The following is an 18,967-nucleotide window of genomic DNA, read 5'->3' on the forward strand; positions in this document are numbered from 1 at the left end:
TGTTCTTCAAAGCTGGTCTTTTGGGCAAAGAACTGTATGTAACTGTGTTGAGCATAAAAGGCACACTCCATTTCTATGTTTCTTTCTCTCTTTTATCCATGCAGAGACACACACTCTCTCTCTCTCTCTCACACACACACACACACACACACACACACACACACACACACACACACACACACACACACATACAGGAGCTTAGCCAAAGAGAAATAATGAACTAACACGGTGCATAGTGATGATAAAGTGAGTCGATTGTACGATTATCCGAATAACTTCTGAGAATCCTGATAGTCATTTTTCTTTTTTTATGTAATTATTAAAAATGTAATATCTTTAGGTTTTTCGGTCAGTCGGACAAGAAAAAAAAAATGGCATCTTCTGACTTCTTTCATTATCATTTGACATTTCAGACAATTAATCAAAAAACTATATTAATCAATGAAAACATGTGTTGGTTGCAGCCTCACCGAATACATCAGAACACAAATCACTGGCCATATAACTCACCCGTCTCATTATCATTGTCTCGTTAAACCCTTTCTTTACACTTCATAACATGTAGCTCATCTCCTCTTGCTCTCTGTTGGCGGGACCTCTTTCTGTGATATGCCACAACAGGTACCACTCGCAGGTCGGAAACGTTCGCTACGAAACAACAGGTTCTCTTACCTCTAGTAGTCTGACCTGTGGTACTCTTTGGCCGCCTTACCTGTTTAACGGCCAGTCTCAACAGCTTCTCTGTTGTTGCTCTTTAGATTGAATAGCAGGTAACTGCCATCTCTGTCTTTCTGATCCTCCACACGGTTTGTGAATTGCTATAAGTAAGTATGTCCCATCTGCCAGTCAAAAATCAATAGGAGCTCTTCATGCCGTGCTGAGTTTGTCTGGCTTCTGAGGAATAATTAAAGAGCCAGCTTGCTTCACACAACCATGATGACTAATGCTGTTTAAGGAATGCCTCTTACATAAATCAATAGTTCTTATTTCTCTTTCCCTCTTTCACACACACTCTCTCTCTCCTTCACTTCTCCCCTTGCTCTTTCAGTGTGTGTGTGTGTGTGTGTGTGTGTGTGTGTGTGTGTGTGTGTGTGTGTGTGTGTGTGTGTCTGTGTCTGTGTGTCTGTGTGTTTATCAAGGCAGACAAAGTTCTCCTTTGTGCTTGTAGGTCAGTGTGTCACTGTGCCATGGCCATGATGCTTACACATTTTGACAACCTCTGAGCGGAGAGGGAAAAAAAAGTAACTCTCTTCCCCCGAAAAGCAAAACCGATGCAATAGATTCAATTGTCATACACGGATATGGTAACTCTGTCTCATCTCATTAACCCTGCACACAGTGGTCAAGGCCAGGAAAAAATGAGCATGCATGTGTTTAGGCTGCTTGTTCAAGTCTCTGCTGCCCAACAACAGAGAGGCAGAATATATATGTGTGAAATAATGCATGGTTATGAGTGAGTGCCATACACACCTTTCCACCATATTAGGTTTTCATAATTGAATAAAACATGGAAGTGCTCTGAACATCCCCTCAGAGGGAAATGGCACTAAAGCATAGAAGCCAACTCAATAAAGAATTGCAAATGAATAAGTGATGAGAAGCAAACGAAGTGTGGTATATGAGAACAAGGGAGTGATTTACTCTAAAACAATATTTGAAACAGCAGGTGAATGAAGGGCAATGATTACATTGTGAAACGAGGGTTGTGAAGTGGTCGGCCTGAACATCTCTGTCAACCATATTGTTCACACACACACACACACACACACAGAAAGAGAGAGAGGGGGAGACCGAGAAAAGCTGGGAAAGGAGGTACAATGTGAAATATCCTGAAGGTCCTTGGCAGCATTAGAGAAAGGCCTCGGAGGTTAGGAAACATCAAATCAATGCATTGTAATGTGAATTGACTGCTGACTTTGATCATCTGCCTTGGGAGTGCTTTAGCATTGAGTGCTGTCACACTGGCTGGGTTAAGCAAATATGGCATGGGCTGAAATGGAGAGAGATGGGGAGGAAAAGACAGGTTAAAATGGGAGAGAGGGGGAAAAAAAAAGGGATATGTGATGCCTGGCTATCATCAGAGAGTAATGGGCACATTAAAATTCAATGTCCGCTTGGTAAATGGCATACTGTAGATGTTATGCATAGTTAAATTGATTCATAATTGCAGATGGTGAATATATATATATATATATATATATATTAATGACATGAGGAGGTGTTCCTTAATAGAATAATCACACATGTGCTGTTGTCTGTGAGTGCTGGGAATGTATTTCTTTATACTGTAGTCGTGCTTTGAAAAAAAGATTTTTTTTTAGCCCAGACTCAGCTGTATTGCAGGGCAGACAGCTGACACCCTCTACTCAACTCCCTCCAAAATGATGGGTCAGCCCTGCTTAGTGTCAGAAGCTGCTGATATCCTAGCTCTGAAAGTGGAAATGCTCTTAAGCCTTTCTCCAATAATGGAGTGGCCAGTCTAATCTTGCCCTCTCTGAGTGAGAGCAGGTAAGGCAGACACTTTTTACCACACCACTCTGACCCTGGCTGTGGCACTATGCCGGCCAGATTACAGTGCAGAGCAAGAGTGGCATCCTCGTTCTTTTGCCACTGTCTGCTACACCTTCCAGTATCCTCGGGAGGGTGTCCCTCTTACATAAGGCACACAGTGGGAGGATTTTGTTTTGGATCTGAAAGCCGTGTTAATGCAGTGTTATATTTCAGGTTAAAATCTGTAACTGTAATTTACGGAAAATGGTTAAAAGTATCTCATCAGTAGATTCAATGTAAATGTTTGTCCTCTTTGTGAAAAAAACAAACAAACATATATGCAAACGGATAAAGATGGATGCAGAGAGCTTAGATGGGAGTGTTTGACAGAAACACACAGTGCAGTTATCTCACGGTGACAAAGAAAATATGAGGGCGGGTAGATGCCGTACAGGATGAGAGATTCCTTGAGTCAAAGAGAAGCCCGAAACCTCTTGTCACTGTATGAAAAGAATAGCAAGACGACCCATAGGTATTGGGCTGCTAGGTGCATCTCCTAACAAGCTGACTGTTCAAAGGCTTTTTAGTGCTCTAGAGAACATGAAAGGCATGTTTAAAAATTTAAAAGCCCGATCTGTTCCAGTGCTATGGAGCGGCAGAGGGAAGCAGATTTTTACGTCGCCATAATTCCCTAGTTGCTTGCTTTGTAAATTAATTAAGATGTTTATGACAGCTGCTTGCACCTAATGGAATGCTTATAGACTATGCTATTAATTATTACTGCTGGCCACGGTTGCAAGCTTTCATATTGCTGAGGATGTATGGCTGTGGCTGCAGTATAGACGCTCTCAGTCGCAACCTCAGACACCTCTTGACTTTGTGATTTCATTGAGTGTCAAAGTGGGTGTGTATACGTGCGGATTTGGCCGATTGTTTATACTGTATGCTCCTCATACTTTGTGTCTGGCCGTTTACATCATACTGTTGATAGTTGCCTGAAAGAAAATGTAATGTAGATTTTCTTTTTCTTTTTTACATTTATTTGAAGGGGCAGTATGCCACAAAGCCTTCCTGAACACCGCAGGGAAGGTTAGAACTGCCTTTGTTATAGGCCAGCATTGTGATTGCTGTTGCTGATTGGATGTTTCCCTCATGTAAAGTGCAAAACTCCTGCCCTCTGTCTGTCCTCTCCATAACCTGGCTCGGCTGTAGGATGTGTAATCTCGCCGTGCCTCCTGGACAAATGTCCTGTTTTTATCGTGTAACATTAGGAATGTATATTAGGATTGTCATCTTCCTACTTGATAAACCACGAGCTCTTCCTGTTACCTTGTCTAGTTGTTAGCGTAGGTCAATTGTACCGTGAACTGTTACTGACCTCATGAGCCTGGAGGAAGTTCACTGGCTTGCTCCTGACCGTTAGCTCGGCTCTGTAGTGGAGAGCTGTTATTTCTTTCAGAGAGAAAGCGTAAACAACTCAACTGCAATGCCTATGACTGTGCAAATGCTAGTATGGCTAATTATAGTTCCTCTTTCATATGACTTCACCCCAAGTTCTTCCTCTGACATTATGTTATGCAATGGCATAAGAATAACCCCATCGACAGCAGGAAGCTTTGTAGGCAGAGTTTTTAGTTAGAAATCGATGCATTTTAAATCGCTGTATGAGGTTGATCGATTTGTATCGTGGGTAGTGATGTGGTCAAGGCATAAGTGAACCAGCGTGTAGGATTTAGAGTTATTTGCAGTAATGGAATATAATATTTATAGCTATGTTTCCATTAGTGTGTAATCACCTGGAATTAAGAATTGTCATGTTTTTGTTAGCTAAGAATGAGCCTTTAATTTCTACATAGGGAGCGGGTCCTCTTCTACAGAGTCTGCCATGTTGCACTGTAGCCCAGAAAAGACTAACCACACTCCGGCTCTAGAGACGGCCTTTCATGTTTTTCATGTGTTTCCTGAAAGTCACCATAATTCTCTGACACGTTTAGAAAAGGGAGAGGTGAGCGGAGGGGTAGTCAGTCGGCTGCAATCTGCAACCTCACCGCTAGATGTCACTAAAACCTGGACCTTTTTAAATTAGCTGCATTATAATTTATAAAAAGTAAAGGATCTGAATGCTTCCTCTACCACTGCAAAGCATATGCTTTACCATTCACTAAAACACAAAATAATAATTAACAATAATCATGGTAATACTTTACAGTGTATTAGCCTTGCTCGATGTTAAGAGTTACTATCATATATATATATTTTATTTCTTTTCAAAATAAGAAATATCGTGTTCATCAGCTTTCTAGTTACAGTGTTGGTGGAAAGAGTCTCTCGCAGGCTGAGCGTCCACACAGGCTGCCTTGTGACATCAAACTACCCAAGAGTAAATAGGACAAATAAATAACGCAACACAGCTCACTCTGTTGATTACACCATGTTAGGCAGGTTTGCATCCCTCTATCCACGCAGAAGTGAGGCATCATGTCTTTTGCTCTGCAGAGCTTTATCCTGTGTTATCCTCCCATTACATTTACATAGAGAATGCAGCGGGGAGGCAGAAGACAACAAACTGAATCACATTCCACCTGCACCACAAGAGGCGATGTGTGAAATATGTATTCAGTCTTTCATCAACCTCTTTATCTGCTACGCATTGGTTATCCTCGCGTGTAAAGTCCTCTGTTGTGTTAGCTTTGAACAAGGAGGAGGAAACTGTGATCTGTGTTCTATTAATCATAGTCCAGCTCAGTTGCTGTCCAGATATCACACATGTGTGTAATTACAGGGTATTTGTGCTTTAAGCATGGCTCTGTTGGCAAATGGAAGAGTGGCTCCACTGATGAACTCCCTGCTAATAGGACTACCTTTGATCTGCATGGAGCATGGAGGGCTTACAGAACTCGCAGGTTTTAATTATGAAATACATGAAAAATAGATGCTGCACTAAGTGCCGACCATGACTGCAGTGAATCACAGAAGCAGCACGCTCGCTAGTTTGCCTCTGCTTTTCCTTCCTTTATGTCTTCCAGTGCTCAGAAAAACCTCAATCCCCGTCTCTCCGACTCTCCGACTCAGTTTGTTACTGCGGAGAAGCCAAAAAGACAAGTCTGTGATATTAATTAGTGGATTGACAGACATGTAATTCATCTCAGAGGAAGTTTTCATTACATGGGAAGCTTCAGAGGGGCAGTTTGGCTTATTGGCAAGTGCTAAGACCAGACCTAATGGGGCTGCAGTTCCCTCCCTTTTGAGCAATTACAGCCAAGTCCTTATCAGCAGAGCCACGAGTCCACTGTTGTGGGACCTTGACTTCCAACACACTCGTACAGAGTGATCCTTCCCCATAGACCCTTGTTCATTAGACAAGTGCCTGCCGTACTGTACTTTACTGGATGAGAAGAGAGACTGAACGAGTGATGGTAATGAAAGGGTTGCAATATATTTCTGAGTCAGCCTTTATAGAGCTGATATTAGTGGACATTAGTTTGTCATCAAAGCTCTAGTCTTCTTCTCCCCCCCCCCCCCCCCCCAGGTGATTATACAAGCATGCGTGTGTGTGCAGTCTATTGACAGACGTGGACAGCTTTGGTAACAGATTGTCACGAACTGTCAGTGCACATATCAACTCACCTGTTCTAATCCCATCTTTTAATAACCGCCATTCTTCAAATGATATGAAATGCATACCGAGCTCGGACAGGGGAGTTGAATAAACTCCGTTGTTAAAATGACATATACCGTTTGGTAAAAGCTGCCCACCGCTGTGGTTTCCTGAAGTAGATGGTCTGTGAATCATCCTTTGCAACCATGCGTAGAAACAGAGGACGGACAAAAAGAAAAAGTGAAAACAAGCAAATTCAAGCTGTAGATCGGAGCTCCTCTTTATTTAACTGCAGTGTGCTGCGTATTGTGAATATTCAAGCAATTCTGAACAAGTTAGCCCTAAGGGGCACATCTCTATTGGCCGACTGAAATACTCTTACAAACTATTATTGTGCATAACTGGAGTGTCTGCTTCAGGAGCTGTAGGTAATTGTATTCTCCCTTTAGATTTCAACCTGTGCAGGGCTAAGGTAATATATTATAATGTAAGTAGAAATGTACAAGTGTTGTCTCTGGGGAGCATTACTGTTGTCTACTAGAGAGGCAGAGCAACCTCTAACCCTTGTATTGTAATAATTGAAATTGTGGTGTTTTCTTTCTGTATACATTATGTCAATACAAAAATACTGAAAGGAATCGATGGTTTTATGTAATAATTACTCCACTTGGAATAATCGGTCCTCTGACAACGTATCCATTTCACATCAGTAGTTAAAGCCTTTATATATAAGTGTGTAAACACACCCAGTGGTGGCCTATTCAGACTGCTGTAAAGTAAGGCAGGGTGGTCTGCTGAATGTGGTTTGTCTTTATTTATGGTGCGGGCTGAAAGGCTATTGGGTTTCATGTGTGGTTGAGGCTGGATCACTGGGAGATTACTGCTGGGCTGGGAACCGCCAGCGCAGAGAGTACACAGAGGCCTGCCTGTGCCCCTGGCCTCACTTTGACCAATGCTCTGGGCCTTCCTGCATCCGTCAGGACCCCTGGGACCAGCTCGCACTCAGAGGAGAATTACTGTATAGTACAGCTAGAGCCAGGATCAGAGTCAACAACATCAGAGCAGCAGAAACCTTAACATGTTGGCTTTTCACCTGCAGTACTGTACTGAATTGCGCTACAAAAAAACCTAAAGGGCCTGCCTCTGTGGGTTTCTGATTGAGCGGCTCCTTTTTGAGTTTGTAGATGTTTCCTGAATGTTTCTTCCTTCGCCAGAGCTGACCTTCACTGGTCCTCTGAGCATGTTGCAGATAAATACCGGGCACCGAGAGAGCGTAATAATAAATATTAGTACGACACTGATAAGAAACCATGCTCTTTGAATAGTCATTAACAAAAGTGCTGTTGGCGCCATGTTAGAGCGTTGGACGTTGTACAACAGAGTCGTTTTTTGGATCATGTCATTTTTGTTTTTAGAGCTCTAAGCTACTGAACCTGTGCAGCGGTGTCTTACCAATAACAATAGCACTTATCGCAGTGTTCCCTGCGGTACAATTAAAATTCCGTCGGAGTCTTCAATCTGCCTCCCAGCCATGCCTGCTGTTTCTCGGCCCTCCTGGGCCACGTCAATTCCTCTGCTGCAATGTATAATTCACGAGCCACCAAACAGCACTGAGGACTCACCTGGAGACTAACATGCCCAGCAATGCAGAACTGCACGTGGGGAAACGTTGTACATGAAGCCTGGGAGACATTTGCAGGGGGCGAGGTACGTGTGACATGGTACCTCCAGTCAGCCAGGGCTTCTATGATCCCAGGGTCACCCTGATAACATCTCTTCTCCGTTGGGATCTTTAGACTTCTTGTCTTTCTCAGTAAGGCATGTATGCTTTTATTTTGTTCTGCCCTTTCTCCTTTCGTCTTCTGAAAGACAGTTGTGGTGTCCTCTAAAGCTAAATTGGATGTATACCTTCTATTTGCAGACAATTCCATAGTGATGCATTGGAGTAACCTGTGGAGTCTCTGAGTGGTTGCTTTTAGTTAAAACCAATTAGAAATGACCAGAAATAACAGCGCCTGGAGACAGAGAAGTCATTTTTCTCTTGAGCCTCCCCAGAGAGTTGGCCTCTCCATGGATTAAGTGTTTTAGTATATTAGGGGGCAGCTGATTAGAATCATTGTGCTTTTTTAATCATTACATTTTTGCATGTATAGTTTATAGCAGTATAATAGCTAATAAGGCTAAGTGTGTCACTGCAAAAGGGAGGATTGCTTAAATGACTTTGTGTATGAAACTTGGCCTTCACAAAGACTGCCAAAGTTAGAACAGCACAGAGGTCTTCGAATCAGCTCATCCATCTTATTTTATGACTTTTGATGAGATGAACAATCATTAAGGCAAGAGTAACCTTGTATCATATCTTGTCTTGTCTGACCCACTACATTACTTTTAAGAGATTTTTTTTAAATAAATGTATGAACTGCCTAAGTAGACTATCTAAACAAGTCACCAACTGAATATTCCAGTTTCCTTCAAGCCTGAATTTGTACTAAATTAGATTTCTTACATTTACAGCAACATAAATCAAAGCAAAACATGTTTTTTTGGAGGTTTGTGGTGGCTAAGAAGAGAAACACATTCATTGTTTCTAATTATTTTCTCTCAGGAATGTAGCAGCAATTTGTCAGTCGGGCAGGCAGAAGCACTTAAAAGATGGACTACTGAATGTGACTACATCTATCATTCTTAAGATGACCATGGCTTAGGCAGCATCATTAACCAGCAACCTCAGGAGTAGCCTAAAATTAACATTCCCATACAAATGCCATCATTAAGACGGGACAATAACCAAACCTTCTCATTATTGTCTGATGTTTTTTTTCTTCTATCAGACGTCTTATTAAGTGTACGGAGGGTGTACTGTTAGCATTCTCCAAGGCCTATGGTATTGACCCGTATTTCCAGTAGGTGTCTAGCCCGTCCCTCACTGGGCCCTCACTGGCTCTTTTTGCAGCTGGGTCCGTTGCGCTGGCTGTGTCCTTGTGTTAGGCGGGCGTGCATCAGTGGCATGTGGAGCAGGCGGCAGGAAGCGAGCCTCCCTGTCTCCCCAGACTGAACAGTGAATGAGGATAAGTGAGGAGCACCAGTCAATGAATCAAGCAGCAGGAAGGGAGCAGCCAGGGGGGGAGTGTGACGTCCCCACGGGAGAGGCCTTGCATTAGGAACTTCCTCGTCTGTGTGTTTCTAGCACAGGTTAAATGGATCGCTCCCATTAGCGCGCTGAGAGGACAGCTCCATTATATGAAGGAGACTGTAACTTTGAATGTCACGGTGCAACAACCCCAGAGCACGCCTCGTCTCCCAGGGAGGCAGGGTGACAATAACCATCCATGATAATCATTCCCTGTCAGGCTTTAAGGAACCTGAAATTATGACGTACAGCCTGCCATGCGCCTCAGACTTCATTACAGCGCTGTCACTTTGAGACGCCTGCGATGGCACGGTGCTCCACAGCCGGTTGCAGCACTGTGGCTGCCAAAACCCAGACTCACTCTCCTCCTGTCTAAGTGGCATGTTTACAGGATGTGTGCCCCCCTGCAGATAGATGTGGTGGAGGTTAACCTCCAGTCGCCTGCACAGTTCCTCTCTTCCTCTATAGCATAGGCGTCGTCTCAAGAGAACATTTGCTCAATTGTTTACCAATGCAAGAGAAAATATGACTGATCAAAGGCCACACAGCGACAACTGTCCCTCCTCCATTGTGACACATGTTAATGTGGAAATTAGAATTCAGCTATTCATACAGACAACAGGCTTGCCTTTTAAGTTCAATATATATTATTACTTGTATATATAATCCCCACAAAGGACATAGCTGTTTATTAAAGGCGGTCCTCAAGTTGTAAGCATGTTTACAGCAGCCTGTTTGTCAGCCAAGGAGAGCTTCACCTCCACACTGACCTCTGAACCTGCCATCCAGTGGAGAAGACATGAGCTGGCAGGCATTGCCAATGTCAGTGCCCAGAGCGAACTCCTTCTTTCTCACCGCCTGACTCATTCATTGGCTTTGTGGCCCCTTCTCCTTGCCACCTCCAATCACAGGGCTCTGAATGACACATAGAGGAGGAAGTGGGCCCACTAACCACCCCTCCTGCTTCCTCTAACCTGCTTAGCAACAGGCCAAATGTGCCTTTGCTTCAAAAAGATAGAATTGGTTAACTCTCTGCACCTTTAGAACAAATTGATGATTGTTTTCATAGGGACAGTAGTTGTCGGGGCCTCTTATTAGACATACACACACACACACACACACACACACACACACACACACACACACACACACACACACACACACACATCTCTGTCTTTGTTAGCTGCTTCTGTGTTTCTTTCTGGATTTTGTGATTTATATATATGGTATAGCTTATCTCTTTCTCTGTATCTGGTTTTCATTGACTTATTAACAAACCTGCTAAAGGTATGCTGTGGAGTTTTAGACCACTAGGGGCATTGTAGAGAAGTGACTTGTTTATCAGTTCCCTGTAGCACGAATATGAGGACACACAAGAAGCATGGTGTTGATGTGGTACATATTTTTGCTGACTGCTGAGGGTATTGCATATTGACAGCTGGTGTCAGTAACACGCCACAACAGAAAGCAATGTGGAAGAGAGAAAAAAAAAAGAGAGGGAGAAGGCGACCGCTGGAGAAAAGTCTAAAGATCAGTAAACAAAACTGTGTTTGTTTACTCAGAAGATTCCCCAGGGTACCTTTATAATAAATATCCTTCCTTAAATAGACTTGACCTCGTGGAGCAGCCTGCGCAGTGCAGTGTGGCAAATAGAAGTGTATTTAATTACACTATACTAAGAAAATAATTCATCAAGTCAAAGTTATGGTTGACTTAAGTTTGTTAAATAGGAAATGCAGTGATTATATAATAATTGTTAATTTACATGAGCCTTCATTGTTACTTCTAGATTTTTGTCAGTGAAGGAGCCAGTGACAGCAGAAAAGTTCCTGAGTACTATCAGTGTGGTCTGTGTGGCTAACATCGGGCGAAAGCACACGCATGCACACACACTCGCACAGACTTCTTTCACTTCCTTTGTTACGCAAAGCAAATGCTTGTTTATAAGTTAAAGATATGTGGTTAGACGGAAGAAAAACATGAGCATACATATTTTGAATTCTCTGTCACATTTTGCACCTTCTGTATGCTCTGCACATTTTATTTGAAATAAAGCCTTAAGATTAAATAATATCCCTTTTCTAATTGTCACCGGGCTCCCCTTAAATAGTCTGAGAACGTCTGCTTTATGTGTCTGTAATACTGTAAGGTTTGACAAAAAGCCATGAAAAGCTGCTCATTTGCTTTATTCCTTCTAATACAGTTTCCACTAAACACAGCAGCTATGTTCCTTACATGGTCTAAAGAGGTTGTTTTACCCATCAAAACAAAGAGCCAGTTAACTGCTTAAAATAGGCTTTTACAGTTGCCTTGCGTTGCAGCACCTTGAGACCATGGCTCTTTAATGGACCATCAGCTCTTGCTGGCTTCCATGTCATTTGATTGAATTGTAGAATTAAGACTGGATTACTGTTTATTTTCTCCTTGCGTAATGTCACAGTTGGACGGAACAGAAGCTTTTGGCCTTGAGCACTAGAACAATGCTAGAGCTCCATCACAGACTGCTGGCCCCTAGGTGACTGTTTCCCCTCTTTCTGCTCAGTGGAGTTGATATTAGTTATGTGTTTCTGTGTGTATGTCTATAGGAGGCTGAAGGGCTTATTTGTTTTCCCCCTCGTTGCTCTTTGACTCGTTTCCCCTCAAACGTGTCTGAAACATTGTTATCTCCGGCCAGACGCCTTTTTCAGAGAGAGTTATTGAATCATGTCAACTCGCCGTCCCCCGAGTTTCAAATGCAAGCTGTAGAAAAATTAGCCATTGCTTCCGCATGACAAGTGGGATCTATTAGTGTGCTATCGCCCCGCAAAGCATGAGCATCCAGCGGGGCCGCTGGGGACCACGGCTGGCTGTGCGCTCGTCCGCGTCAGGCTCCTGGGGCATTAGACCAATGTTGCAGACAGGAGAAACAGCCGGAGCCACAGCAAGAACCGAAGTGGCTCACTCGATGAGTTGACACCCGAAGGGGCGAGGAAAGGCAGCATGAGCAGTGGCAGCCCAGCTCCACCTTTAGCCTCAGCCAGGTCTGACTCACTCTGCTCAGACTGGCAACTTGTTTGATAAGCAGTTTGCGGCGACACACATGACTGATGGGTATCTCATCTATTGTTGATCAAATCATTTATTTTCTCTCACACCTCACTCTCAGCATGAGGTTTACAATAAACTGGTGAGTTTAAATCGTAGGATGATAATAATTTAGATCTTTCATCTTTTATGCCTCAGTGCTCATTTAATTGCAGAACCTCTTGCTAATATGTTTGACCTTACTTTTATTTCCATTATAATTCCACATCTATGGAAGGTTGTCTCACTGATTAAAATAATTACCATCCAAATTCAATTCTACCTGCTTATTGTATTGTAAAATATTGGACTCCACCACAGCCCTTTTATCCACTTATCATGGATGGTGGCCTTTTCTTAAAGAAAGGTTTTCAATCAACTGGTTTTGTGACTATGTCTGGAAATAATAATGATGGTGTTGTTTGTATTGGTACAAAGTCAAATGCGAAGGTGTCCCACAAGGGTCTGTTTTGGGTCCTCTTTATTCTCACAGTATATGAATTAAAAGTATATTTTGTGTCACTCCACATTGTAATGCACATTTAGATTATCTTATATAGCACCAGCAACTTGATTATTTGGATTCTCTTATCAATCATATTGTGTTAAAATGATAATAAATGAAAAACAACAAAAGGGTATGCTATTTCAAGATCTTTGATTTGCATTTCACATACTACTGGTATCCACCACCTTTTTAAATGTATCTTTTGAATGTTACATGTAATTGTTTTCGTTATATTCTGACTTAATTGTTGACAATAGTTTGTGCTTGCATTTATACTTTTGTCTTATACTTTCTAATGTGATTTTTGTACACAGTTGCTATTGAAAAAGAGGTCATAATCTCAATGAGACTACCTGTTTAAATAAAGGATTACCAACTAGCATTGAGGTCAAAGTGCCTCCATCCCGCTCTGGGCCACAGACTTAGTCATGTTCTCAGGTCCAATCAGTGTGGCTGCTCAACACAATTAGCATTCCAAATGTTGTTTGTTTTTAGTATAATTTTTTATTCATTGCCCGCGGAGGATAGATTTTCATCCACCTTGTCGTGGATGTTGATGTAGCATGGCCGTAGGTCAGACGCCAGCCTACACACATAATTGCCCTGGGCCTGCCACCTCAATGACCTTGGACAGTGACAGTCTGTTGGACCACAGGGTCTACCTCTTCATCCCCATCATCACCATCATTCAGCTTTAAGCAAAGCTCGGTGTAAAATATAGTTTGTGCTGGGTATTTTACAGTTGTTTCCTAAATGTTTTTTTTACGGTTTGTTTGTTGTCTCTTTGCAGGTATCTCGGTAGCAAAGAAGACGCATACCTGTGAGTACAAATATTTCTTTCATTCATTTTTTTACATTTTGTATTGTTGTCTCCTGTAAAAATGTCATTTAATTTTAAGACTTAATGTGGAGGAAAATCTAATTCTCCGTGCCTCGTGTACAGTAGAGATGATAAGATCATCTTGTTTCTCTCTCTGTTGACACTTTTCATCAGTGCCTATATGCACATTGTTGTCTCACTAGTATTGTAATAAATCAATACCTTCAATTGAATATGTGCCATCCACTTTCACTACTTCGTATTTCTCCATCCTGGAAAGAATTTGATGATAACCCCAGAGAGGAAATTAAAATGCTATGCAGTCTTATGACTGTTTGATAATCATGCACAGTTGAAGCACAAAGTGTGCTGAAGCACTTCTTTGTTTTCTGCAAGGCCTTGCAGCTGAACATTGCGGATGTGGTGTCGTGTGGTGGTTTTTAACCTCTGGGGCTGCATTAACTACCGGAATTTGTATTCTTCGAGTATAGATCATATCACTGCAATTGAAAGATTACCTACACAGTATGTGACACGCCTCACATGTGAGATGCAAGACTTCTTTGTGCACTACAACAATAGTACACAGGCATTGCCTTGTCTAACCAACACTGCCTTTTCAATTTGAGTCTGCTCATGAAGAATTGATGAACAGTCAAACCTGTACAAATCAATGATTTTCAAGAGATTTGTACTGTATTCTGACACGTGTGAAGTGCAATCGAAAAGGCATGTAAAAACGCTTTTCTGTAGTGTACTGCAGTGTGTGTGTGTGTGTGTGTACATCTATGCGTGTGTGTTCATACCCCACTGTGTGAACGGAAGAAACTAGCCCTGAAGGCTATCCTTTCCCTCTGATCACTCTGATGAAACTTGTGGAGAGGGAAGGCCAGAGGGCTTTTCTGTAAGAGCGGTCGGAGTGTTTCAGATTGAGAGAGGCTGCATCTCTCCCTGTAAAACACCCCGGCTCTTTCTTACATCAGACAGCAGGGCAAAGGATATGATCTTCTATGCTAGACAGCTCTACCTTACTCAAACAGCCCCGTCAAAACAGAAGCATGATTGTGTGTTAAGCTATTTGCTTGTCTGGAGGGTCTGTGGTATTTCTTTTTTGATGTGTGTGTGTGTGTGTGTGTGTGTGTGTGTGTGTGTGTGTGTGTGTGTGTGTGTGTGTGTGTGTGTGTGTGTGTGTGTGTGTGTGTGTGTGTGCATGTTCGTGTCTGTGTCAGGATATCTTCAAGGTAGAACAGAAACGCTTTGACCCACCATCCACCGCTCCCGCTATCTTAATTAGTGCGGCGCTAAGCACCTCTACACCGGAAGGGGGGCTCAAATCAAAGAGCATGATTTAGGAGTCTTGGGTTCAAAGTCCTGGGCAGAGACTGGACTACGCTGTCTCATATCAGTAAGAAATATTCAAATCTTGTCCATGTGAGGAAATCAAAGTAAAGCCTCTTAACAAGTAGTTGATTGCTGTGCTTCACAGACAGGAAGCGGCTGTTGAACCTTGTCAGAGTTGTGTGTGTGCACAAGAAGAAGTTCAAGGGCCAGTTAATGGTCATTGAGAATATGGAGGGGAGGTCTTTCTCAGAGAAGCCTGGTGATTATATGGCTGGTGGAGTAATAATGAGGGAGATCGCTCTGCCCTACATGGTAATAGTCAGTCTGTATATCTATTTCTGTTCTCGGAGTGAAAACATTGGCTTCCCCACTATGCCAGTCCACACTGCCACTTGTAATGTGAGCTTGGCAGTCATGCTTGTGTGTGTATGTGTGAGAACGTGTGTGTGTGTGTGTGTGTGTGTGTGTGTGTGTGTGAGAGTGTGTGTTTTAGGAGGTCTTCCTAGTCCAATCCAGACCACAGGGATGGGCCGTGTCTCTGACTAACTCCCCACTCTGCCTGAGTGATCAAACTGCTGGAAGCTCCCCGCCATGCCAGTCCCCTCATCAATATAAATTACAGGGGCAGCTGTTCACTGGCAGACTCCTCTCCTCTCCTCTCCTCTCCTCTCTTCTCCTCTCCTCTCCTCTCCTCTCCTCTCCTCTCCTCTCCTCTCCTCTCCTCTCCTCTCAGCTCCTCTCTTCTCCTCTCCTCTCCTCTCCTATCTTCTCCTCTTCCCCTCCCTTTCCCTCTTCTGTCCTCTCCTCTGTCCTCTCGTCTCGTCTCCTTCCTTTTCCTATTCCATCCACCCGCCTGGACTAATCATCGAGCCATCAGAAGGTGAAGTGTTCTAGATGAAAACAGATACTTAGATCATTGTGCCAATGACTGTGATGTCCTCTCCCCATTTTGGCTGTTATAAGGACTTAAGTAGATTTACAGTGTGAGGCATCACCCTCTCTTCTCTCTCTCTCTCTCTCTCTCTCTCTCTCTCTCTCTCTCTCTCTCTCTCTCTCTCTCTCTCTCTCTCTCTCTCGCTCTCTCTCTCTGACTCCCCTCCTTTTTTCATTTGCCATACGGGGCGGCCCCTCACCAGCACTTGCTTAAACCACAAGGCTATAATTCTCAGCAAGAAGTCAGCTGTGGTTTTCCTGTACATTTCCCTGACAGTTTTACATATGCTCTTGCATATATTGACTTTTAGAGTTATCCCTTAAACTGCCTGGGACAGAGGTAACAGCAAACGATCAAGGTCTTACATTTTGTATTGTAGTTTTTTCCCTTTTTTCTTTTTTTACTTTGATGCCGGACACCAGTTACCGTCTTCTGCCTCAGCAAGACTGCGTTGCTGTGAGATGAGTGTCTGTTTGGACCTGTTGAGAGATGGTTGTGGAGCGGAGGATCAGATGCAGCAGCTGATTACACTGAGATTAGACGTCTCACCTCTAATCTCAAATCAGCAGTCTGGGGCTCTGTCTCACATCTCCAATAGCAGAGAGCTAGCTAACGCTCGCACACAGGTCGTGTAGCCAGGATGCTGTTCCTCGAACAGTGCAGATCTCCTGATTACCTAGAGCTAATCCTCTCTCTCTCTCTCTTGCAGCTGTAGATGTACAACATACTGATTGTCTGACTGACTGTTCAGACTATGATACACAACAACACAAAGGCTTACTAATCTACAATTTTGTTTACATTTTGCTTTGTTATAGATTTGACAAAACATACAAGATAAATTGACACTATGCTTATATGTCCAAAAGACAGAAACACCATACAATAAAATATAAAATCAAAAAACTATGTCCTCAAAAATGTCCAGAGAGCTGAAATCACAAAACCTCTTTAAACTATTATTCAAGCACTATAGCGTTGTTATTGTGTTTTGATTTCATTATATTTCACCGGTGTTTGTGTTATTCTGCCAGGCCCCTGTATTAATGTGTGCTATGTGCAGTGTGTGTTTGAGTTTGGATTGGGAATAGAGTGGCCAGAGGGAGGCAGTAGTACAAATGTAACTCCGGGAAAAGAGAAAAGGAGACGGATGAGGCTTCCTCTCTTCAGTCTTACAGATACGTTGTAGAGAGTCCCAGTTTTGTTTTCACCCTATATTTATCTCCATTGTGGTGACAGACTCCTTACACTGATTGAGAAACATGGCCTTCCTCCTGCATCTTCATTTATTTGCTAGCAGCTTGTATCGAGTTTCTTTCGTCAGATATCTGCACTCGCAGAGCAATAGCACAGCCAATCTGTTTTAAAGGAACCAGATGATTTAGATTCTTCTGCACTGTCTTAGAAAAGCAGAGTGCCGAGTTACTGTGAAATGATATCTGTCACTCAACTCAAAGTTATAAAGCAAGAATTTGTAGCTTTAATGTCTCATAAAAGTAGTATGGTGTATGTTTGGTACAAAAATGCTAGCAGCATTATTAATCCCAATAATGCTCATTGTGTTCACATAGCACAATGGCAGCTTTTCCCTCCGTGGTAGAATGCTAATGCATTGGCTCTGTGAGTTGATCTTTTTTTTCAGTTAATCAAACATGAGATTTATGGTCCTTAATAGTGCTGTACATTGCCAATTTAGGAGAATAATATGTCCCAGTTGCTGTCTAATTTTGCTTGGCAACAGGCGCACTCCTGTGGAATCGCCCGGGGCAGTGTGAGTTGTCTCTGCACAGCTCAGTGTTCCATGCTCAGTGGCTGTTTGAAGGTATTTCATCACATTGTTGCCTTGATTCAGCTCTGTGGGGATTTGTTAGTTGCACTCATGTGGGAAGTGCATCCAGTACATTGTTAAGCTAGGGCTGATAATGAAGATCAGCCAGCCAGAGTCCCCTGAGCTACGCAGAGAGAGATAGTCTAGTGAGACGCGCAGCACAGACATAGTGGAGCAGGACGAGCACACACGGCAATACACACAGACGCAGAGGAATCATCAGCACAAAGCATACAACGCTGAACTGTGCTGAAGAGTATTAAAGCAAGAAACACAATACAGCAGCGCATTAGATTATTATCAAATATGTTATACTCTGTTGTTTTTTACTAAACTATATTCCAAGTTTGTTAAAATTGGCATTATTATGTGTTATCATTGGTTAAGCAATATTGCTATAATTTTAATGTTGTTTCCTCTTTGTTGGGATTGAAATTGACAGCGCAGGGCCCCGCTAAGCACAGCCACTCTTTCTGTTATTTGATTCTCAGCATGGTAGTAGAAGTCGTTGTTTCCTCTTCTCCCACTGCAACATTGAACGCTTAAATTGACAGAATCTTTTCTTTCCTCTGTACTGTAGGTTATGTTTCATCTTACTCTATTTGTTTGTGCCACAAAAAAGAGTATTCTTTTTGGACATTTTGGTATAATCTATAATAGACGACTATTTTTTATTCTGAAATAGGTCAGTGTAATCACAACAGTGAAGGATGGACAGTCACTGTAAGAGGGAAATCAATAGAGCTATCTATTTGTCGTAAACCAGGCCAGCATGATTTTTCTCCATTTTTCCTCTGCTTCCATACTTTTTTCCCTCCAACACAATATGGCAGGTCCTCATTTTTCAGTAAAAGCATTATGTCTGCCATTTTGTAAAATTGCAAATGGCCTTTGTACTTTTCTTTTTTTTTTTGCATACGTTTTTGTGGGTGTGGACGCTTCTTTTTTTATCACCTCCTCTGGGCCCAGAGTGTTTTATAAGGAGGAGAATGGCAAGGGGAACTGTAGGGGTGCACAGCCGCTTTTTGTGGGGAAGCTCTGCTTTTGTTGGCTCTTAATCTGGTTCTTCTCTTGGTGCCGGCTCTTTCAGAGAATTTGAGCCGGAGCGAAGAGAGGCCTCGTCAGCTTTTCCTCACCCTTTCTCTTTTTGTGTCTCACTGAAAACTGAAAGGCCCTGTCTTGAAGTGTTGTCAGACTAGAAAACAAGAGTAAGTGACATGTGACAAGGACACAATGCTTGGCTGGGCCAGCCAAA

The 18,967-nt window shown here is 42.7% G+C and overlaps 1 protein-coding gene across 1 annotated transcript in view; it reads left to right on the forward strand.

Moving 5' to 3' along the window:
* Window positions 1–18,967, forward strand: part of roraa (RAR-related orphan receptor A, paralog a) — a 170,544-nt gene that overhangs the window by 100,046 nt on the left and 51,531 nt on the right. The window contains 1 exon segment of the mRNA XM_029432977.1: window positions 13,580–13,609. Coding sequence (XP_029288837.1) covers window positions 13,580–13,609 — 30 coding nt within the window.

This window comes from Cottoperca gobio, chromosome 6 (genome assembly GCF_900634415.1).
Source record: "Cottoperca gobio chromosome 6, fCotGob3.1, whole genome shotgun sequence".
Taxonomy (NCBI): domain Eukaryota; kingdom Metazoa; phylum Chordata; class Actinopteri; order Perciformes; family Bovichtidae; genus Cottoperca; species Cottoperca gobio.